Source organism: Alternaria arborescens (assembly GCF_004154835.1).
Source record: "Alternaria arborescens strain FERA 675 chromosome Unknown contig_13, whole genome shotgun sequence".
Classification (NCBI taxonomy): domain Eukaryota; kingdom Fungi; phylum Ascomycota; class Dothideomycetes; order Pleosporales; family Pleosporaceae; genus Alternaria; species Alternaria arborescens.
Window position 1 is genome coordinate 543,005 of NW_021167868.1, and position 21,855 is coordinate 564,859.

General features: G+C 51.7%; 8 protein-coding genes across 8 annotated transcripts; 2 read left to right on the forward strand and 6 right to left on the reverse strand.

The window, feature by feature from the left end:
• Positions 1 to 472: 472 nt before the first annotated feature.
• On the reverse strand, positions 473 to 1,515 carry AA0111_g6318 (Glucan 1,3-beta-glucosidase; the record flags this gene model as incomplete). Its single annotated transcript, XM_028652527.1, has 3 exons — positions 473 to 812; positions 875 to 1,183; positions 1,247 to 1,515. The coding sequence occupies 3 exons, from the start codon at positions 1,513 to 1,515 to the stop codon at positions 473 to 475; spliced, it is 918 nt and encodes a 305-aa protein (XP_028505993.1).
• A 702-nt stretch (positions 1,516 to 2,217) lies between these two features.
• Positions 2,218 to 4,002, reverse strand: AA0111_g6319 (hypothetical protein; the record flags this gene model as incomplete). Its single annotated transcript, XM_028652528.1, has 1 exon — positions 2,218 to 4,002. The coding sequence occupies one exon, from the start codon at positions 4,000 to 4,002 to the stop codon at positions 2,218 to 2,220; it is 1,785 nt and encodes a 594-aa protein (XP_028505994.1).
• A 418-nt stretch (positions 4,003 to 4,420) lies between these two features.
• On the reverse strand, positions 4,421 to 6,396 carry AA0111_g6320 (putative MFS-type transporter; the record flags this gene model as incomplete). Its single annotated transcript, XM_028652530.1, has 2 exons — positions 4,421 to 6,033; positions 6,087 to 6,396. 2 exons carry the CDS (start codon positions 6,394 to 6,396, stop codon positions 4,421 to 4,423), a joined length of 1,923 nt encoding a protein of 640 aa, XP_028506136.1.
• A 1,904-nt stretch (positions 6,397 to 8,300) lies between these two features.
• AA0111_g6321 (Delta-1-pyrroline-5-carboxylate dehydrogenase) lies at positions 8,301 to 10,214 on the reverse strand (the record flags this gene model as incomplete). The annotated part of the gene is made up of 4 exons (XM_028652531.1): positions 8,301 to 9,429; positions 9,479 to 9,843; positions 9,897 to 10,004; positions 10,062 to 10,214. The coding sequence occupies 4 exons, from the start codon at positions 10,212 to 10,214 to the stop codon at positions 8,301 to 8,303; spliced, it is 1,755 nt and encodes a 584-aa protein (XP_028506135.1).
• A 480-nt stretch (positions 10,215 to 10,694) lies between these two features.
• AA0111_g6322 (Nuclear GTP-binding protein) lies at positions 10,695 to 12,438 on the reverse strand (the record flags this gene model as incomplete). Its single annotated transcript, XM_028652532.1, has 4 exons — positions 10,695 to 11,912; positions 11,964 to 12,230; positions 12,279 to 12,373; positions 12,426 to 12,438. The coding sequence occupies 4 exons, from the start codon at positions 12,436 to 12,438 to the stop codon at positions 10,695 to 10,697; spliced, it is 1,593 nt and encodes a 530-aa protein (XP_028506032.1).
• A 455-nt stretch (positions 12,439 to 12,893) lies between these two features.
• Positions 12,894 to 13,819, forward strand: AA0111_g6323 (hypothetical protein; the record flags this gene model as incomplete). The annotated part of the gene is made up of 5 exons (XM_028652533.1): positions 12,894 to 12,953; positions 13,004 to 13,017; positions 13,071 to 13,118; positions 13,170 to 13,279; positions 13,329 to 13,819. 5 exons carry the CDS (start codon positions 12,894 to 12,896, stop codon positions 13,817 to 13,819), a joined length of 723 nt encoding a protein of 240 aa, XP_028506031.1.
• A 1,972-nt stretch (positions 13,820 to 15,791) lies between these two features.
• On the forward strand, positions 15,792 to 18,127 carry AA0111_g6324 (hypothetical protein; the record flags this gene model as incomplete). The annotated part of the gene is made up of 2 exons (XM_028652534.1): positions 15,792 to 15,980; positions 16,031 to 18,127. 2 exons carry the CDS (start codon positions 15,792 to 15,794, stop codon positions 18,125 to 18,127), a joined length of 2,286 nt encoding a protein of 761 aa, XP_028506138.1.
• A 2,732-nt stretch (positions 18,128 to 20,859) lies between these two features.
• AA0111_g6325 (hypothetical protein) lies at positions 20,860 to 21,342 on the reverse strand (the record flags this gene model as incomplete). Its single annotated transcript, XM_028652535.1, has 1 exon — positions 20,860 to 21,342. The coding sequence occupies one exon, from the start codon at positions 21,340 to 21,342 to the stop codon at positions 20,860 to 20,862; it is 483 nt and encodes a 160-aa protein (XP_028506137.1).
• Between the last annotated feature and the right edge of the window lie 513 nt (positions 21,343 to 21,855).

The window sequence follows — 21,855 nt, forward strand, 5'->3', positions numbered from 1 at the left end:
GTTATCACGTCAGTCTAACAACGACAGTTGTTTCTAACACTGAAGGTCCCGAGTTCAAACCTCGGCTGAATCAACCGTGGCTCTCTTCGGAGAGCAATTTCTTTTTGCGCTCGCGTGGGTGAAGGATAGTGCTCTAGGGTGGGAACGATACATTGTTATCGACAAGAAGCGGACATGTCCCGTGCTCGGATCTCGCCTCTACTCCTCAGTTGTAAGCGACAATTATTTTTGTTCTGTCTAGTAACTGGCATGAAAATCACTTACGAAGAATAAGAGTCGTGGTGGATACATCTGATCAAGTAACAAGTTATTCAAAAAAGAACTGGCCGTAACCTTTCCATATGTAGGAGCGATGCGTCTATACTCTAAATTTGTTTGTATGCAATGATCAAGCTATATCAACGACTTGTCTCCCGCCGTCTATGTTCAACTCATCCTCAGGCCTTAAGATCAGTCTCCACCTAGTCTAAATCTAGCACATAAGATCGAACTTCTTCTGGCGGTCCGCAGTCATGGCACCCCAGGCAGTCTCGTCAGCAGCCTTTCCATTGTCACCAATGGAAGCTGGCTTCCAGGGCTCGTCGAAAGCCTCAAAGTAGAAGCCGTTGAAACCCCAGTCGAGCAGCGAGCAGAAACCGTGCTGGTAGAAGTGCTTAGCGTTGTCCAGTCCACCCTTCGCAGCGTCGTAGTCGGTGCCAACAGCCGTGGGCCAGCCGGTCTCGCCGTTCCAGATCTCAGGGGCCTTGGAGCGGCCTCCAGCGACCTTCTCAATGTGGGCGGTGGCTTGGTACATGTCGTCAAGGTAGACGTGACTGCAAGAGTGTTAGTCTGTGTTTATCCTTCAAGGTGTGCTTGACTGAAGGATTGCACGTACGTAGCGTTCTCACGGCTGGCACCCTGCCAGAAAGCAAAGGCGTTAACCATGATGATGTCGGCAGTGCCAATGATGGCATCACCAGTTCCGTCGGCAAACTTGTTCCATGAGTCTGCAGTTCCGACCTTGATGCCAGAGGGCAGCTTGTCCTTGACAGTCTTGATCTTGCCGGCGAGCTCTTCACCAGTAAAGTTTCCACGGTAGAGGGTCTCAGAGCCGACGGTTACGGCGTAGATGGTATCGGTGTATTGCTGGGCAACGTCGGTAATGGCCTTGAGGTCCTTCTGGAAGGATTCCTCGACATCGGGCCTGTGGTATCATGTGTTAGCAAACTTGGTTCTGAATCGTCGTTCGTAAGAGCATGAAGCTTACCAGATACCCAGAACAACCTTGAAGCCGGCTGACTTGGCAGCCGGGAGGGCGTTCTTAGCCATGTCGCAGTCCGAGGCAGCGTAACCACGAACAATGGTTGAGCCAGAGTTCGACTTGATCATCTTGAAGTCGTCGGAGTAATCCTGCTGGGTCTTGCATGCTCCGCTTCCCATCTTCGTTCCGAGGGCGAATCCCATCTTGCCCTTCTCAGCAGCCGAGACGACGGCGGGAGCAGCTGCAAGTGCAGCAGCAACAATGGAGAAACGCATCTTCGCTTAAAGTAATGCTTCGAGGAGAATATACGGTGGTGTTGGTAATGACGGATCGATGCGGGAAAGAGAGCTTCAATATGGTACAAAGCTGTCCAAAGATAGAGCTGACGAGGCCAAATAGCCAATTATGCAAAAAGAATGAGTGTATGAACTACTTCCAATAGAAGCAAAGGAATGACTGTGACGTAGAGTCGCGGAGATTGGATAGTGTAGTAAAGAAGAGGAAAAGAAAGGCCTTGGTGCCTGGGGTTTGAAGGGGAAGATCAAGGGGGGCGCGCAACCCACGCTAAACTTCAGAGTCCTGGTTTAGAAACAATGGGTCTCAGGAACACCAATCATAGCGAGTGACGCCACATGCTTGCACATGCTTAAGCTGATGGGAAGAGTGGGGCAGCGGAGTTACGGCATGTGTTCTATGGGCGTCGAGAACACTGAGGACGTAACGTGGGTAGGGGGATTTGGCGGTGTTGTGCACGATGAGTGTTGTATGTATTCAGCTTGAATTTAGCGATGCAATGTCTTTGTTTTTCTCGCCTACTCTAACGTCCCGCTCGCGTCTTGTTGCGATAGTTCACGCACTGGCAATCTCACCTGAAGCTCTTCACGTCAACTGCAACCATAAGTATTGCGAGCCTGTTCGAGGGGCCGAGACAGCAACAAATCCTCTCAATACCAGATGCAAGTTTATATACATTTCGCCTACCCCTTGGATAACCGAAAAGGATGCGCTTCAGTATTCAACACAAAGTCATCTAAGCTAACCAAGCCCGTGTCGGCGAAGCACAGGTAAAAGTACTTCAGGGTCTCTGCCATCCAGAAACTCTCCATGTAGTCCTCTTTCTTTGACCCGATGACAGAAACGTCCATGATCGCAGCATTCGCAAGCTCTGTGTCCGTTGCGTTGGCTACAGCCTCGAACATATCCCATGCAGTATCGCGCCAAACGGGATCGCCCGTGATGCGCCATAGTATAAAGACAGATTCAATGGCCTCGGGACGAAGGATGTAGCGAGGGTCTTTAGCGGTGGTAAAACCTTTAGGAAGGTGAGATTTGTGCTGCGGTCGTGCAGCTGCTTCTACGGCATAGCGCTCTTCGTCATAAGCGCAGGATTTACGATGATCTGGGCCGGGGCATAGAACCATGTTATACCTTTCTGGCATAATACCAGTGGGAAAAGACTTGTAGGCGTATGCACACCCGCGAGCAAGCTTCGCTCCGGTTTCGAGATATTCTGCGTTGTCGAACAGCCGCCCACCGAGCGCGAAAAGACCACCGATGAAGCATGACAGATGCTCGCTTTCGGGGTCAAGACTGGGACCGTCCTCATGAACATCGACGTTGCCTGAGATCAGAATGTCCTCGTTCCCTGGTATCATAGGTGCGAAGAATAAGTTGTTCATCGCCGTATCCATGAAGGAGCGTGACATGGCCTCGTACTTGCTCGAGCTTAGCTCTGCAGACCCAAGCAGGGCATGCGCCTTTGGTAGGTACTCATACAAGGAATCCGCATTCCCACCTATCGTGAACTGATAACCCGAAACAACGTCTTTGGCGCGCATGGACACCATCATAGGCCACATGCCTGGCAGTTTCGTCTTCGTTTGACTCTCCGCGAATACATCCATCAGACTCGACACAGCAGCATAGTACTTGTCGTTTCCCGCAATCTGGCTCAGCCTGCTGAACTCTAGCGTGATGGTACCCGGACTTGCGCTAACCACTTGATTCTCGACGATCAACCCAGTGCCCTGCTTCGCATTTTCGAAGTTGATAAAGTCAACAGGCATGCCGTTTTTCGTGTTGAAGGCGCCATATAGCAGGTCGCCCACCTCGATCGCTTTCGCCTTCAGCACCTCATGTCCACTCAAGTCATATGCAGCAAGAAGCCCGCCCAGGTAGCGTATACACGTCTCGAAGGTGTTGACTGTCGGTGCCGTAGACATACCGAAATCAATGGTCGCAACAGCTTCAACAGCTTCGTAGAATTCGTTCCGCATCCCTAGCATCCAAAGTGTGTCGAGTGAGTCTACCAATGTCGCAGCCCATCCAGAGAACTGGTCGACATATCGTCCACTTATCGGCTTCAGCGCATCCTTCATCCATGCCTTGCTCCTGTAGCTTGCCCAGCTCTTTGCAAACACTCGCTTCACCTCCAATCGCCTCTCCTCCTGTATGGCATGTACATTGCTCGGGTCGGGTGTGAAGTTGTGTTGAATACGAGGACGTTTGGTGAAAGGTGAAGGAAGCTTGGGGCCGAGTGGAAGCGGGTAGGTGAAGTTCACGGAGCTCCAGTCGAAGCTACTCGGTGTTGCGAGGATGCGCGGGATTTGAGATGGATCGTTCATGTAGTGCGCCAACGCGGCGGTAGAGCCGTGATCCGCGCCATGACGAACCGGGAAGGCTTCGTCCTTGGGAAGGAAGTAATAGATCCAACAAACAATGGAGACGCAGAGAGCGATATGTCGAGTGCGCACACGTGGCATTGCTGATGCGCGCTCACAGACGGCAGCTACGAGCTAAAGAAGGAATACAGGCGCACTCCATCGCCGGATGCGATTGACGAGACGCGCGGGGGAAGGACCGATGAGACTTAGTATTGCGCAACGTGTTACGTGTCTAGAACAATGCTATGGGAAGGGTCTCTGATACGGTATGCGTTGCCGGCGGCTTATGACGATCGCCGAGGTTGATCCATGCAACGGAGATCATCCAGAAGCATCCTAACTGTTAACAGCAGCTAGAGCGTCAAGTACGTCACAAGCAAGAAGCAACTTATCATGTTATGGATATTATTGAACTAAAATTGCCTACCGACAATAGGAGAGGGGTATACTATGCTGATGCCATGCGTCAAATCTAACAACTTTTCGACCGTAAAAATGCTACAACAAAAACAGATGTTTACTTCTTGCTACTCGCTCGGCTGTTGGCTCTCGGTCTGCCTGCGAAGCTTTCTCTTGTGTTGACGCGGTCGATGTCAAACGGATTTGGGTTAAAGTCGAGATCCCTCACAGTTCTCCGACTTCTTGTCGAGCGCCCAGTCTGAACCTTCTTGAGACCCTCGCCATCTGTCTCCTTCTCAGTCTTCATCTCCTCAAACTTGGGCGCGGATTCTTCCTCGTGCATCTCCTCTTCGACTTCCTCTTGAGGAGTAAGAGTGGCGGCGCGCGAAGTATCCTCTGATTCGGTACCGGCGGCCTGTCGGGCTGCCTTCGCGGCATGTTGGTTGCGGATCTTCTCCATGAAGGCCTCCGATTGTGCGGCGTACTTGCACTTTTCGCGGATAGTCTTACCGTACTTGTAGAACAAGAACGGGAGCGGTAGACAAGCGACAGCTAGGAAAGCAGGGACGGATGAAGCCCAGTGAATACCAAGGCGGCTGTACATTTGCGAGGTGAAAAGAGGGAAAGCAGCACCGAAGACTGAACGAATAATACCGTTACCAGCCAAGACGGACGCAGCGAAAATCGTGTACGAGTCGATGAGATAGTTCATGATGGACAAGAAGATGAGAACCATGCCGAAACCGAATGGAATGGAGGCGACGACGCTGGCAGCCCATGGGAGAGTCGGGGAGTTGGTCCAGGCAAACCAGAAGAGACCAATGGGAAGTGCGATACCACCGATGATGCACATAGGCAGACGTGCCTCAGGAGCAGCAAATCCGCGACCGGACTCTTGAACCTTCCTCATGTACATCTTGTTGTCGACAGTAATGACGTATGTGATAGCTAACAAGACTCCAATGGCGACAGCGACGAAAGGCAGACCGCTAATACCCTCGTTCCAGCCACGGCCAATACGGTAGACGATTGGGAAAGCACCGAAAAGCATGTAAAGGATACCGTAGATGATGGCGTGGTAAAGCGAAAGCAAAAGGACAATGGGCTCGCAGAAAAGCAGGATCCAGGGACGCTTGAGACCAGTCGCGAAAGCCTCTCCGAGCGAAACCTTGCCTTGGTCGATATCAGTACGGGATCGGTAAACCTTTCCGGAAATCTTTGAGAGCTTCTCAGCACGCTTCCTAAGCAGGACCGGGGCGTATGTCTCGGGAACGAGGCAGGTGGTGATAACGAGAATCACTCCGGCCCAGATAGCCATGAGACCGTTAACCCATCTCCAACCTTCAGTCATACCCAAGAATCCACCAATGATCGGACCAAGAACGGGCCCCATGAATGGCGCCGCAGAGAAGATTGACATGGCAAGTCCACGCTCGTTTGCGGAGAACAGATCGGCAATAACACCTCCAGCGTTGGTGAGAGGACTGGAACCGAAAGCGGCAGCGAAGAATCGGAGAATAAGCAGGCCGTAGATTGTGGGCGCACCAGCAGCACCAGCGTTGAAAGCCATGAAAGCGGTATACGTTCCAACGAAGACAACCTGGCGACCGTACAATTCTGAGAAGGGAGCCCATAGAAGCGGTCCGAGAGCAAATCCGAGAACGAAGAGTGATACACCGAGTGTGACAACCTCTTGGCTGACGCTGAACTCAGCCATAATTTGTTGGATACCTAGAACATGTCAGACGTCATTCAATGTGCACTTTGATTTGTGCAGAACATACCTCCAGAGAAAGCCGATGAACAGAACGATACGACGAGAACCGAGTTGGCGACAGCAATGGCCATGATCCACTTCTTCGTCTTAGGCCAGGTCATTGGGTTCCTGGGGTCGTTGTCGATCCACTCCACCACATATGGATCTTCCTCAGTTCCCGCACCCTCGTAGTCGTAGTTGATAATCTCCTTGGTAACGACACCCTGGTCTGTGATCATCTTCCAATGAGAGATACCATCTCTTCCAGACTCGACGTCCATGTGGCTGCTATTGCTGTTTGCCGCAGAGTTTGCGGCAACCTCCTGGTCCTTCTCCATCGTAGTGTTGTTATCGTATCGGATTTGGCGTTGTGTAATAATTGATATCTTCCGTCGAAAGAATAAGGAGCAAGGTGGTAGGGACGATGCCCAGTATTAATTAAAGGGTATCTAAAGTAAGGGAAAAGACGAAATAGTGACGACACAATTAACCTCGGAGGAGAAAGCAAGACGATCACAGCGGGACACGCCACATATAAACAACCCAGGCACACGGTGGGCGGCGCACAAGTCATGCGATGCGGCGGTAAAGAACCCGCTAGCAATGCGTGACAAGGACAAAACAGATCGGTCGACAAACGTTCTGGCTGCCCAACCAGCTGGATTCGTCCCTAATCCCGACTTGCAACGCTCCCAAATCCGCTTGCAACGTGCGACCCATGAGGCGATGACACCATGATCAAAAATCTTAAGTTTGCTCGGCCGAAGCGTTGCGCTATGCTTGAAACAGCAACGCCTCTGAAAAGCTTAACGCGCGGAACCAATTGAAATACTCCCTCGGACAGTAGGCGCCGAATTTGACAGGGGTTACGGAGATGGGAAAAGGTGCCGCTATGCATGTTGCAGATCGCGGACAGAGCGTCATAGGGCTTTGCAAGGTTATTGCAACGATCTCGAAGTGAAAATGTACCGAGATGCCGAGGTTACCTTGTGGATTCATTCCAGGGATATACTTAGCAAGTAAGATTTCTCGCTCGTTCCGCCGCCTCTAGTTAAAGTGCGGACGGTAGGCTGCTTGAGCGGAGGATCGGTCTCATACGTGCAATCCAGGCACTCTACTCCACAACTTTCTTCAAAAGAGGAGGTTACGCGTGTTCTTGGTGTGGAGATGAGGATGATTACTTGTCTACCGTGTACCGGACAGGATGAGCAATCATGGTGAATAGCTGCTTAACTCCATCACCGTAGCCGAGGTGCAAGAGGCGACTGAAACTTCGTTGCGAGCGTATGCATACGAGACTCATCTTATCTCATCCTCGCAACTTCGCACGGGAACGGGTTGATTCCTCAGCAGAATCCGCTCCGCTCCACCCTGGTTCGGACCAAGACGCACTGTACCGACTCCGATCCGGAATTCGATGTTGCATCAGCTGTACATATTGTCGGAATACGTAAACCCCAAACTCAGCCTGCTGCGTATACACAACCTCCACTGTACAGACCTGCAGTTCCCTGAGCAACGGTCAACCCGACAATCCAAATACCCCAACGGTCGCATCTCCCCGATTTCCAATCAAACACTCGTACGCCCCGTGCGTTGCGGCTCAAAATAAGCTTCGCTTCGAAACGAACGGGGCTCCCGAAAGCCGGTGGGTCTGTCACGACTCATGCTGGTTCTAGAAGATGCATTGAGCCGCATCGTAAGATTAGCCCCTTCTCTCAACGTTTTCTCAGTTATTGCCGAGGTACATATAACGTGACCGTGTTTGGATGGGACGCGTGGTGGGTTGAAGTAGGTCCTGGGCTGACGACGTACGTGCGAACGCATCTATGGATCTGACTCCGAATCATGCCTACGTTTCTGTGTCGATGAAACTAATTGCCTTGTTGCAAGTAACCTTTTGCAACTGACAACGACAGGAGTGTTCATATCACAAATCTAAGCAGACTGGGTGTTCTTGTCTTGGCTTTATGAACCTCGTTATGCCCATGCGGTGGTGAGGATGGATCTATATTCGTAACACACCCTGGTTTGTGTTCCCAGTTCACTTTTCGTTCAATCACATGCCATTCCCACTTGTGAAGAATTGTACCATAACTCCCGACATCTAACTTGTGTCATTCTGATTTCATGTACATATCTTTACGTTTTATCGTAATCGTGAGTGCCCATCCAACGCCGACGCCAATGCTAGCTCAACTTGCTATGCTTTTAGATCACACTCGTCTTTCCAATAACTATCTTACACCTCGTTGCTGGGGTACGTAACCTTCTCAGTAGGCAAAAACTCTTCCTTGACCGCCCTCATGTTTACGAATCTCGACAACAGAGTCGCGCTGCCAGCCTTGTCGTTCGTTCCGCTAGCCCTCGATCCACCGAATGGCTGTTGTCCGACAACCGCACCTGTGCACTTGCAGTTGATGTAGAAGTTACCAGCGGTGTCCCTCAGCTTGTCCGATGCATACTTGATAGTCTCCCTGTCCTTTGCGAACACGGCACCAGTCAACGCGTACTCGGAAGTCTCGTCGATCTGCTTGATGATCTTGGAGAAAGCGTCGGGCGCGGCATCATCATAGACGTAGGTCACAAGGATAGGACCGAAGAGTTCGCGAGACAGGAGAGGGTGGTTGGGGTTCTTGGTGCGGTAGATGGTGGGGTGGATGTAGTAACCCTTGCTGCTGTCGTACTTGCCGCCAACGACGAGCTCAAGATCACTGTCGTTCTTTGCTTCGTCAATGACACCGGAGAGCTTCTTGAAAGATGCCTCGTGGATGACAGGGCCGATGAAGTTTGAGAAGTCCGTAGGCTCGCCGATCTTCAGGGCTTCGACCTCACGTACAAGGATTTCCTTGAATTCTGGCCACGCAGACTCTGCTACGTACAGGCGCGAACACGCACTGCATTTCTGGCCTTGGTATTCGAAAGCACCACGGACAGTCTGGATAGCTGCGTTGGGAATATCAGCATCCTTGTGGATAAGATGGAAGTTCTTTCCTCCAGTTTCTCCGACAATCCTTGGGTAGCTCTGGTATTTGCCCTCAGCCACACCGTTGGCAATCTTGCCATACAACTGACGGAAGACCGCCGTGCTGCCAGTGTAGTGTAGAGACGCGAATTGCCTGTGAGCCAGGACTTCCTGGGTCACTTCCACAGCATCACCAGGTACCCACTGGATCACGTTTGGTGGGAGGCCAGCCTCGATAAGAATCTGGTAAAGAAGCCAGTTCGACGCAATTGCGGATGGGGATGGCTTCCAGACAACGACGTTGCCCATCAGAGCTGGAGCTGCAGGAAGGTTACCGCCAATGGCTGTAAAGTTAAAAGGTGATACTGCGTAGACGAAACCCTCAAGAGGACGGTACTCAACGCGGCTGCACGAGTTAGCCTTGATCTTCAGCTGCGATCAGGGGTTGTACATACTTCCAGACTCCCGGTGAGTTGTGTGTTGGCTGATGTCCGTATGTGTCTTCCGCGTACTTGACATTGAACCTCAAGAAGTCGCAAAGCTCAGCCGCTGCGTCAATCTCGGCCTGCCATGCGTTCTTGCCTTGTCCCACCATAGTCGCAGCCATGATTTCGTACCGGTACTTTGTGGAGATCAGATCTGCTGCCTTGAGAAAGACCGATGCACGCTCAGCGAATGGAAGTGCCTCCCATGCTGGCTTAGCAGCTAGTGCTGCATCTATGGCTTTCTTTACGTCGGCTGCGCTAGCATTGGAGTATTTGGCGATGACATCGGCGTGTGAGGAGGGGTTGTTCTGAGTGAGGATCGAAGAGTTGTTGATCTGGAAAGTGTCAGAACGATGTAAGGACTTTTCAAGTTCACAGCAAAGCTTACGTATTCTCCTCCTACAGCAAGAGGTACTTGTACTGGACCTTGCTTCTTCATACGTGCAACCGCATCTTGGAGCTTCTGGCGGTCTACTGAGCCTTTGGTGTAGTGTTGCTATCGAGCATGGTCAGCGGATTGATTCTGAATATCAGGGTTCCTCTTTCAACTTACGTTAGGCTCGTTGTTGACAGTGGGAATCTTGAAGTTGGCGAGCGTCCCCGCATACCGTCTTGATGCAATCTGCGCGCCAGCATAGGCTGCGGGCAGAGCATTCAGAGTCTTGGAAGCAGAGCGTAGAGGCTGTAGACCCTTTGAAGAACCCATTGTGAATAAAACTGTTAATTTTGTGTGATCAGAAATCCCAAGGAACCTGTCGTTATGTATCTTGAGCTGTGAAGCTTAACGTGGTGGAGCTCTGGGGTGAGCCGACGGAAGCCGAAAGTGTGGGGCGGCGAAACCTACCTATGGGAGCCAACATATCGCCGAACCCTCTCGTCGGTGGGTAGTTGCAGCTCGGAGAGAACTTTTCACTTGTAGGATGATCCGATGCAGATCCGATATCGCAGAGACTTCACGCGGTCAGTAGCGGTACACACATGGTTCACGCAGTCAATCGCAAGGCTTGCATCGGAAGAATCCACAAATTCTAGCGTCAGATATGCAAGATCATCTTCAAGAGCAGGTAACATATCATTGATAGACTCGTGATATCTAGTCAAATCCTTTTCCTCTGTGCAAGTAAAGTAGACTAGCACTATAGTCTTGGATGAACGCCATTTCGCCATACCAGTCAAAGTAAGCTGCCTACATTTCCATAGCTTCTGGTGCTGCAGCATCACTCGGTTCGTCACCCCATAGACCATCGAGCTTGAACTCAGCAGCCCACTCCTTGACAATCTCCTTCTGATCACCGACGAGGCCGCCCTTGGTAGCTGGCGCAGTCTTGGTGGAAGAAGTCTCGGCAGGTGCGTATTTGGGAGGGCTTGTCCATCCTTGGATACGACCATCTCTCCAGTCATTGATGACAGTCTGTGCCGCTGCGTGCATGTTTGGCACACCGCCCTTGCCCAGTCGACCTCTCTTTCTTGCTACCTGAACTAAAAAGTCGGTTGTCTTGTCGTTACCCACAGCGAGTAGGGGAGGTAGATCGTAGACTTCCATCAACTTCGAAAACAGTTCCTCCGAAGACGACAGCCTCTTGAGTAACAGCGTGACAGCAGGAACGGGATCATCAATCTCCCTTGGAGGGACGGCATTGAGCAGAATAAGTCGTGCCTTTTGCTGTACCTTGCTTTCCTTGGATCCTTCGGTATTTGGGAAAACGATACCAGGCGAGTCAAGAAGCTTCAACTTGTTGTCTATCTTGACTTCGCGCAGACTGGTGGTAACACCAGCCTCGGCACCAGTAGGGCAGCCAGCAGACCTTCCGCTTAGTCTTGAAGTCAGGGCATTGATGACGGATGATTTGCCAACATTAGGATATCCAATAATTCCGACTCTGACTGAGCGCTTCAGCTGACGGGACTCGGCGAATGTCTTCAAGGCCTTGAAAAGCGTCTCGGATGTGCCCTTCATCGTAAGGTCCTTGTGCTCGAAAGTCTTTGCGTTTGGCGCTGGTTTGGATGCACGTAGAGGAAGGGTAGGGAATGAGCGGCGGAGGTGCACCAGCCATGCGCGAAGTACGGGCGGAGGAACAAGATCGATCTTGTTGAGGATGAATATCAGGCGCTTGCTTCCACGATCCGCTGCCATGACTGCCTGCTCCACCTCTTTCGATCGCGTTCCAGTTGGGTCGCGAGCATCGAGCACATACAAAACGACGTCGGCCGAGTCGACAACCTGCTTGTATACCTTGTCAAACTGTTTTCTTGACGCATCCTTGGCGACTTTGACTCCATCACCGTGATCCGATTCGTCATCTTCACTGTCTTCCATGGCGTCTTGGTCGTCGTTCTGTTCAAATTCGGCGGCGCGCGCCTTGGCGGAAGCTAATAGAGCGGCCATGGGATTCAAGTTGTTGTCCTGCGCATTCTTAGTACAGTCGCGCATCTGCTGTTAACCATGTGAACTCACCACTTGCATCGAATCCTCGTGTTCGCTGTCCTCGGCCAAAAGCTCCTCACCTTCGGCGTCGAACTGCTCAAACTCCTCGTCGTCGTCCATTGCATCTTCTGCAGTCGCGCCTCCCAGCCTTTGCTCCTTTGCTAATTGCCGTCGGCGCGCAGCCTCTTCTTCCTTTCTCCTGCGCTGCTCCTCGACCTCTGCGAGAATCTTGTCTTTGTAGGGAAACAGGTTGGGAATACCGGGTTCTTTCTTCGTCTTGGAGCGCCATGTTGGATCCTGTACATGTCAGCATGCGAGCGCTACAGTCGCGCGCAGTTGCTGTACCTTCTTCGCTAGCTTCTTCGCCTTCTTTTGCTTCGCCGCCGACGCCTTCTCAATCTTGTGCCGTAGACGCACGGGTACGCGCTTCGATTTTGGCTCTACAGTGCGTGTCAGTGCTACTCTGAGGTTCAGAGACGTGGAAAGCCTTACTTCCGACCTTCATAGTGAATTGTTGACGTGGTAGATGTTGGTCGCACTCGTCTCTCAGAAAAGTGAGAGGATCCAAAAAAAGTTCGGCACGTGAAAAGTTCTGCCGCTCGTGTCCGCCTAGTTAGCTCTAGCCCCACCCCCGCGGCCCTGGCAAGCTCAACTCTTACATCCTCTGACAGGACGAAAACAAGCGCAGATCAATCTCTGGTACTCCTGAATAGGACCCTCATCTACAGACTAGTCCTCGCAGCTATGGGCTGAAGTGTTGCGGCTAACTTTGTTGAAACAGTCGTCACCATGATTGGCTGCTTTCGGGTAGCTTTCCCGATACAGTTAGCACTAAAATGCATTCTCTTTCCCTACTACAGATATCTTATATACATCGGCCCTCTTCAAGTCTTCAATATCACAGCAACATCTTGATCTTGTTCACGGCTAGCTCATCGATTATACCTGTAGACTTTAACAATGACTGTACCCGAAGCCTCTTTTTCGGCGCCGGCCAAAACCGTCACGTTCAATGGCCTGGTAAGAACCACTCTTGGTCGCATTGCATACTGATAACTGATTACCTGCAGCTCTTTGATATGGAGTAAGCCTTAGTCTTCAAGCCATTATTAGCTAGCAGACAACTGATGTTGGTAGTGGTACTATCATCGACTCAACGGATGCAATAGTCAAGCACTGGCACAAGTAAGTCGTGTAGAAGATTCTTCACATCTAAAGGCTTACACATCCGCATAGGATTGGAAAAGAGATAGGCGTCGATCCTAATGTAATCCTCGCCACATCGCATGGACGAAGGTCGATCGATGTTCTTAAAATCTACGAGCCAAAGCTCGCAAATATGGAGTGTAAGCACTATGTCTTTGTTTTGACAAAAGCAGTCATCTGACAGATTAGATGTCAACCATGTCGAGGGCTTAATACCAAAGGAGTTTGGACAAGACGCGGTTGAAATACCCGGCTCGCGAGCCTTGTTGGACCGGCTCGAAGAAAACCTCGTTCCATGGTCTATCGTCACCTCGGGCACGCGGCCGCTTGTGCAAGGCTGGCTTGATGTCATGAAGTTGGCGCATCCCAAGAATCTCGTAACGGCGGAAGATGTACTCAACGGCAAGCCAGACCCCGCGTGCTATCAGATGGGCGCAAAGAAGCTGGGACTCCAAGAAAAGGAACCTTCCATCGTTGTCTTTGAAGATGCGCCCGCAGGCGTTAGGTCTGGCAAGGCAGCAGGGTTCGTAGTGGTGGGACTCTACACAACCCATACACTAGAACAGCTGATAGAAGCGGGCGCAGATTACATTGTCAGGGACATGCGCAGTGTCACCCTGAAATCCTGGGATAAGACGACTGGGCAAGGAGCCATACAGATAGAAAATGCCTTGGTTTAGGCAAGAAGAGCCGACAATGACAAGTACCTTACTCATTCTTGTGTGGATGACTCAGTGCTTTGCCAGGGTTGTTAATGCGCTTACTCGACACTTTCAGGTTACTTGCAAGCCCAAAGTACTCGTGCATCGGTAATTCAGCTGCAGTCAGACGATTGAAGCTCGCGATAAGCGGTAGATTGGACGGAAGATCAGGTCGGGGACCGATTTTGCGGCGAAGCAACAATGTCCAGAGGTTGTAATGTGCTTGACGCATGCACAGCCTGGCGACCCTTCCCCAGCATGCAAGTGTGGTCGCTTGGAGTACTAACTAGCCTTGTTCAACTTGCCGTATCATCCTCCCTAAACGGGAGTCGCGGAATGCATCGCATCGCATGAAATACTCCATTTTGAGCAGGCTGAGCCACCAGCGAACAGCTTTCTAGAAAGATGACGGCGACCCAGACTACTGCAGTCGAAGACGTCAGCTGGGTGTGCCGTCGCTGTGGTGCGACACGACCAGCTGGCGTAGGAGTGAGGAGAGAAGACTAAGTTCAGACGGGTTGGCGAGGAGGTCTGATAAGTCGGCAGGGTGCATCGCCTGATGATAGGGACGCCCTTGCAGCACGACATCTTTTGGTTTGGGCCAGCGGGTCCCCCAGAGCTGGGGCGCGCACTGAGTCTTCGGAGCTAGGCTGGGATTGTCCGTTGCCCAAGTCAGTCAACACACAAAGTCTGTAGGACTAGGCGGGGCCAATTTGAGTTTCGTACGTCGCACTGAGGCCCCTTTGCTGCAAGGTACGCTCAGGAACAGTCCATCTGATGCCAAAACATGTGCGCCGACATCCGAGGCAGCAGATCAGCGGCGCGAGACGCCCCTTGGCCATGCGCCCGGTGGCATCTCGTCACACAGATGGTCGACTCACTCGGACCGGAAGCGGTTACTGACAAAGAGCTACTCGGCGAGTCGTGAGAGGCATGGCATGTCGGCAACAAGGCGAGTCGCAGTGTTGACGCCATGAGCTCAAAAGCGCGCTCGAGCCCGCAGTCCACGTTGAAGCCATGGCTGCAGCCATGGACTCGTCACTAGACATTTTGACGTGCAACGTGGTTGAGAAGGGCTGCTTTGGCATGGCATTGACAAGCTCTCTCGCACTCATGTATATTCTCCGAACGGGGGAAGGCCCAAGCTGCAGCACCATCCATCGCTTTCGAATCAGTGGGACATGTCTCCCGCCCGAGGGCGGATCACAGCCGCCGCCGCAGCTCGCTCCATGGCCGGGCCAATTGGCGCCTTGGAGCAGAGTGCCCCTGTGCGCGCAATCGTGAAGCGCGTCGGGGGTTGAGGCTGCCGGCCAGTGCTACGTGTCGAAGTGTCTGTGAAAGGGTGGCAGCCCTCCACCACAGTGCACGAGGGCGAGCAGGTGCAAGAAACAAGAGCTCGAATCACCAGGTGCATGTTCTCCAGGATCGAGGTGTGCTGAGCGGAGACAGCCAGTGTCACGAAACTATTTTTGTGCCGGAGCAGCATAATGCATGCTGGGGGGTTCAGTGGCTTAGCACGTTAGCACCTCCGACCAACCAAGCGGCAGCCAACAACCTGATCGCTCCTCCTGCTCTTCTTCTCCGTCGTCGTTCGCTTCGTGCCTTTCCTACCGCGCCGTCGCGCTGAATACCCTCGTTTTTCTATTGTAGATATAGAGTCTACCGCTGTTGTTTCCCGCTCCCCTTCGTAACCGTCACTCGCTACCATTACTGGCATCTTCCCTCGACACACATCTATATCCCAGCCCCGACCCGTCTCGGTGCATCCCGTGTATCCGTGCTCTACGCATTATTGCCCATCGCCAGGCGCCCCAGATCTACCTTCCATAGCTACCACTGCCTGTCACTACCCGAACGCGCCCACGACGACGACTTGACTGCAGCACCTGTCGCCTCTTGACTTGCGCCCGTCCGAAGCCGCTCGAGGTGTATTGCCGCTGTGCGCGCCGCCATGGATTCCAGCGGGGGCTCGACGACAGCACCCTCTGCGCCCAAGCAGCCCGGCAGCGATGTCAAACCCCGCCTCACCAAGGACCAGCACGACATCCTCGAACAGCACTTTCTGGCCCAACACAAGCCCAGCACCAATGTGAAGAAGGAATTTGCGACGCGCCTCGGCGTGCCACTGGACAAGATCAACGCAAGTCGTCCCCAGAGCGCGCATGCCGTGCCTCGCTAACTCGCGTGCAGAACTGGTTCCAGAACCGCAGGGCAAAAGTCAAGCAGGACCGCAAGAAGCTAATGAACCAGTACAACATGACCATGAGCCTTCCCTTCGGTCATTCCCACGTCCCGGCCATGCCTAACCATTATGCACACCCGCAAGAGCAGCAACACCCGCATATGCTCATGCAGCCGGACTTCTACCCGAACGCTGACATTAGCCCTGCAAGCCTTCCCGTGCAAATTGGCGAGGGACCGTCAGCCCTCGACCTAGGGCCCCAACTCTCACTGCAGCAACACCACCACCAACAGCAGCAGCAGCAGCACCAGCAACAACAGCAACAGTTTGACATGCAGCACGGCCTCCACTCCGTTCCGGAACCTGACCGTTCCGCATCGTATCGCTCAAACGACCTCATGCACTCCATCATGGCTGCGACCAACGGTGCTTACATGCACAACAGTGGCATGTCTCTGAATACCCAGGAGCCCGAGTTCTACGACACCACCGGTCTTTCCAACGGATACTCCAGCGACCTAAGCGCTTTCTCGGTTCCAGCGCCCATGCCCAACGACCTTGCACCCTCACATCCAGAATTCGACAACTTTGCCGACTTCCAGCTAGACTATTCTGCGCTTGCTGCTACCAACAACAGCAACTCGGCATCTGTGGAAGCCCAGCAAAGCACGGGATCGATATCGTCGGATGCATCGCCCTACAATGGGACCCAGTCATCTGGTACGACTCAGTCACCGAATGGACCAACTCCTCCTTCTATCGCTTCGCTGAACTCCGTTTACACTGGCTGGACAGAGGACCCTTCGCAAATGGCGCATCCCAAACAGGTCGAAGAGCCCGAGGACCAGTTCGCACCGTACAGTCTCGCTCAGGCATCAGCCTCCGAGCAGACGCTTCCATTCTGGCCCCAGGATGGCTCCAGCCAAATGTACCCGCAGTCAAACTTCTACCAACAATCCAACACATCCGCACATGCGATCCTCTCTACACCAGAACAAGCACGAAAGCTTAGTGCGGCGCCATCTGATCTCGATATCCCACTGCACTTCCGCGAGGATGCATTCGCTCGGAGAAACTCCTCCAGCAGCAACCTTGCCAACAACATGGACGCGATACATATCCGAAACAGCACTCCGGACGGTTTCCAGCCACCAGATCAACAATCAAGCATTGCAGCAAGAAGACAGAAGCGCCCAGTTAACTTAAGTTCCAGCGCAATGAGGAGTGCTTCCTACTCTGCTCCCATGTCATCACCAGGAGGTAACGGTGACAAGGTTATTCGAAGGATCCGATCGAGTGGGATTCCAAACGCTGGAGGTCGTGTTCAAAAGTCACAACCAGGTTCTGCGCAGCGCTCACCTATGGTGTCAAGCTTCTCGGATGCTGCAGCTTCTCCGAAGTTCGCACGAACATTTTCCACTTCCAGTGCTACAACAATCGGACATGGCGGTAGTCTGGCACCGCCAACTCCACTGACACCACAGGATTTTGGAAACTACTGGGGTGGTGCTGCCGTGATAAGGCCTCACTCAGCGATGCCCGATCACAATAGTCCAGAGAGCATGCACACAAATTGGTCTTCTGATCAAGCTGGAAATGTTATCGCGAAGACCACTTCACCACCATCCTCGTCTTTGGACCTTCAATCGCGTTTTGTCAACGATGCTTTGTATCGCGATACGCCTCCTCAGTCAGCGCCAGCAACACAGCAACATTTCCCCCGGACATCATATATGCAACAACCTCAAATGCGTGCGGCTTTCCATTCGACTACCGACCTTACGATCCAGCAACCGAAGCCTGAGCATTTCAGACGACCATCACTACCTGACACTGCTCAGGCACAAGGCAATGACAGTAGTTCACAGTATATGCAGGCTGGAAACATGCACTACGATGAATTCAAGGACATGTCATTGAGTGGCATCCATCACAACGTTCCTTTCGCTCCTCAGGTCTCCGCAATGCCCGACTTTTTAGTACACCAGTACACTCCACCCCAAGGCACCGATTCACATGGAAATCTACTACGGCGAACAACTGAACCCCAGCCTAAGAGCTACATCTTTGCCAATCAGGGGCCTGGTGACTTCAGAGGGCAGTAGCTTCAGTCCTGAAAGCATATTTATTGCTACGTCGACCTTCGCTTCTTGCTTATACCCGGACTTTTCGTCGATGATTTTATATTGCCAGTCTTACGATGGCAATTTGGCCCAAACTTTTCTCTTGTCTCATTAATTTCTCAAACGAGGGCCAATATGGAGGCCTCTTTGGCATAATCTTAATACGGCACACTCTTGGACATCACAATTTGGCGCAGGCGTTGCCATCAGGAGTTAAAAGCGTTTTTGTCCTGCACCAGTATTCCCTTGATTATGGAGGACTGGATATCACGAAACGTCACTGCTCATCTTGAATCGTTTTCCTATTGTATCTCTGCTTTGTCACTGCTGGAAGGGCATACGGTCTCTGTATCTTTGGGTATGTCTTGTCTGACTGGAAAGGGGAGTCAGCTGGAGTAATGGAATAATGAATCATAGGGATTTGGTGTTGGAGCATCTCAATAAGACTAGAAGAATCTGTCTATGCAGACTTCACAAATGGAATCGACATGCTTTGGCCTCATTTCACTCCCTCTTTCTTCATGTACTCTGACACCTTCTACAGCACGCAATCATTTGTCTAGTGTCCAAATCACTTTGCCCAGCCAGCCACACCTGCGATTCACCTCGACCCAAAGACATGGGACTCCCTCCTGCATCGGAAACCTCCGCAAGATCTTAGCACCCCCGCGGGAACGCCCCTAGCCGCGTATACCACATCTCGCTACCGGCCGCACGCTTTGACCCGTGACGTTATCGTTATGTCAACGTTTCTCTTCAAAGTTCCTTTTGCTATTTTCTTTTCATTCCCGGCCTGCATCGTCTGCCCGCACCAGCCAGCCCCTAAACCCCTGCATGGCGCGACCAGATGGCTAACCTGCCTCAGATGCTACCCGAATGCGGCCATGTCTTTTACATGCTCGCACAATTACTCAACGAACCAAACTACCAAAGCATAGCCGATTCTTCATCTGAGCGGGCCGATCCTATCCATTGTAAAAGAAGGTACGGCCGTATCAACATGGCAGGAAGACGCGCCGAGAGGATGGAGGGAAAGACACATAGTGAGTACGAGAGGGCGGGGCGAGATGCAGGAGTGAAAAGCTTCGTTCAATCGCTGCATGATGATTGATGGAGAATTGTTCAATGCACTGCACAACGCAGCCGCGGAAGGCAAAAGCAGTCGTCGTCGTCGTCGTCGTCGAGAAAAGGAAAATAGTTGAAAAGAGGGGATGAGGCACCCGCTCTCTGCATAAGGTCGGCTGCAGCACCACGTACCCGAAACTGCTTCTTCCATGTCCCCAGTCGTATCTCTTTGCTTTTCATCACAAGGACGGCACGGAATCAGATGTTAGATGCAGTACGAAGCTGGCTTCGGGACTATGTTTGTTTTCACCGGCGCAATATCTCCGCTTTTTCTTCTTCTTCATGCGTTGTAATAACGGAGATATGACCCGTGACACGGTATTGGGAACATTGGCTGGATTTTGTATGCCCATGATCCGCATCGCAAGACTTACGGATAGTGCAGATGCCGTTACCGACAGATACGATCATGTGGTAGCTGACTCCACCGCCGACATCTTCAGTGGCTTGCAAGATCGCGAAACGACAAGCTCAAGTCAATCGTCATGACGGTCGCAACCGCTCAATCGCTTAGAAAGTACTAGACCAGCCGGATATCAAGCCCAAAACTCTAGTCAGGAACGTGTCCGCGATCGGACATAAGTGTGCAGTTCCGTACCACGGTTTGTGGCCCTCTTCGGTCCCAGAAAGTGACAGAAGGCGAGATTGAGATAGGCAATCGCAACCGAAGACATCGCCAGACCAAGCTCAACAGCTTGGTACCCTAGTATGGAGCTAACAGTTCAAGTCTAGGTACGGGAAATTAGATATATGTACGTATCTTCTCGGCCTAGACGTCGTGGAAGAATGTAAGCGAGAACGAGTGCTTCCGTAGGCGCTTTGGGTCAACACGAAGCTCTTCAGAATATCAATTAGACAGACTAGTTCATGTGGGTCGTTTTTTTTTTGTCTGATTACGGTTTTCTAGAAGATATGTATTGCTATGATGTCACTATCTATGTACGTATTGTATAGTATTTGGAGAACAGATCATGTACATCTTGCTTTGGGACGAAGCAACACGGTTTCCACGTTTCCGACTAAGTTCTTTCGTGTTCTATGTTTTCATCCTACTTCTTCCACAATTTCCCAAGATTCCATCTGGCATAGCTTACTTTCTCCGACATGCTCAACGTCGGATATATTACAACTCCAACATTGATTACAATATTTTTTGTAATTCCTTCCACATACGACCACAGGCGAAGGATAAACACTGGATCCCGTTTGCTCTCCACACGTTAAGCCTTCGACCGGCGGACTAGTAGTCAGGTGGGTGACCACTGGCGAATCCCCGCTGTTGTATGTTTTTTATCCAGTATTTTTGCCTCGTCTTCCAAAGTAAAATGTACGCAAGAAAGATAAGAGATAGTGTCATTCGATAACAAGAATATGTTTCGTGTGCATGCCAGCGGCTGGGACGTTGTGAAATTGGTGACGATACCTAGGTAATGGTATTCTGATGACGATCGCCAGTCAGCGACTATGATGATGCGCCTCGCAGATGCAGAACAGAGTGTCTATGGAATTAAAAGACCTTACACTAACGACAAGCTTGTCACGTATCGAGAGATTCAGCCAACACCATACATGCCATATTTATCCTTCATCTAAACCGCAATACTCCCACACCAGAAGTCTGCCACGCAAACCGTCGTCTCTGCTCCCAGCACTCCGGCACTAATTCTAAACGTACTCGTTCCATCCCTAAAACAGGCAAACTCCTCCTTGAGATTCCCATCTCCCGTCAAGGTCGCCGACCCCGCAAGCTCGCTCTTCGGCAGTGTGTCAGCACTCTGTGCAATCCTAGATTCAAAAACACCAGACTCGAGGGTTACGCGCCGGGTGAAACCAGCCCACTGGACAGCGCGCGGAGAAGATACGGTGCCGATGTCTGTGGGGTTGTTGGTAGATGCGGAGCCGCTGTAGAGGATCGCAGAGGACAAGGTTGTGTCGGCGGTAACGGACCGCGTGGTGCAAGTGGTGAGGTAGACATTTCTTGGTGAGCCTACAAGGGCGGCTCGAGGCACTATTGGGATGGCGGAGGTAAGGAACGCTGGCCATGCGATCAGGATGGCGATGGCGATGTGCATTGTAGTCGTTCGTTGGAAACAAGACGGAGTCGAGTATACAGGTTCCTATAACGATTTGATCAGAGTTGCTAAGGACAAGGAGGACGAGTGTCTGAAGAATCAGGGCTATGATATATATTCTACTGGTTTAAATTCCAAGCTCGTAACCCGAACACATGCCATTCTCGCATCAACACCTCCCCAACCCGAAATTCCACCAACGCTCTTCTCATCTATATTGATGGGTCGGTAGGCTAAATAGATGGTTGTTGAGCCTCTTCAGCCCATCCCCCGGTTACAACACGAGGCTTTAGATGATGCTGCATACAATTTTGTATACAGGCAATACCAGCTGCATGGTAAGCCATCCCTGCCACCTTCAACGATCGGCTGCGATTGTCGGCAATCTATCGCCGGCCCAGAGCGAGACGATGGGCCAACTGATTTAGGCGATCGTAGTTCTGGTAAACATGTAAAACACAAGGAGATCATAATCGCATTTTGCTAGATGCTAGAGGGAAAATACAAAGGGAT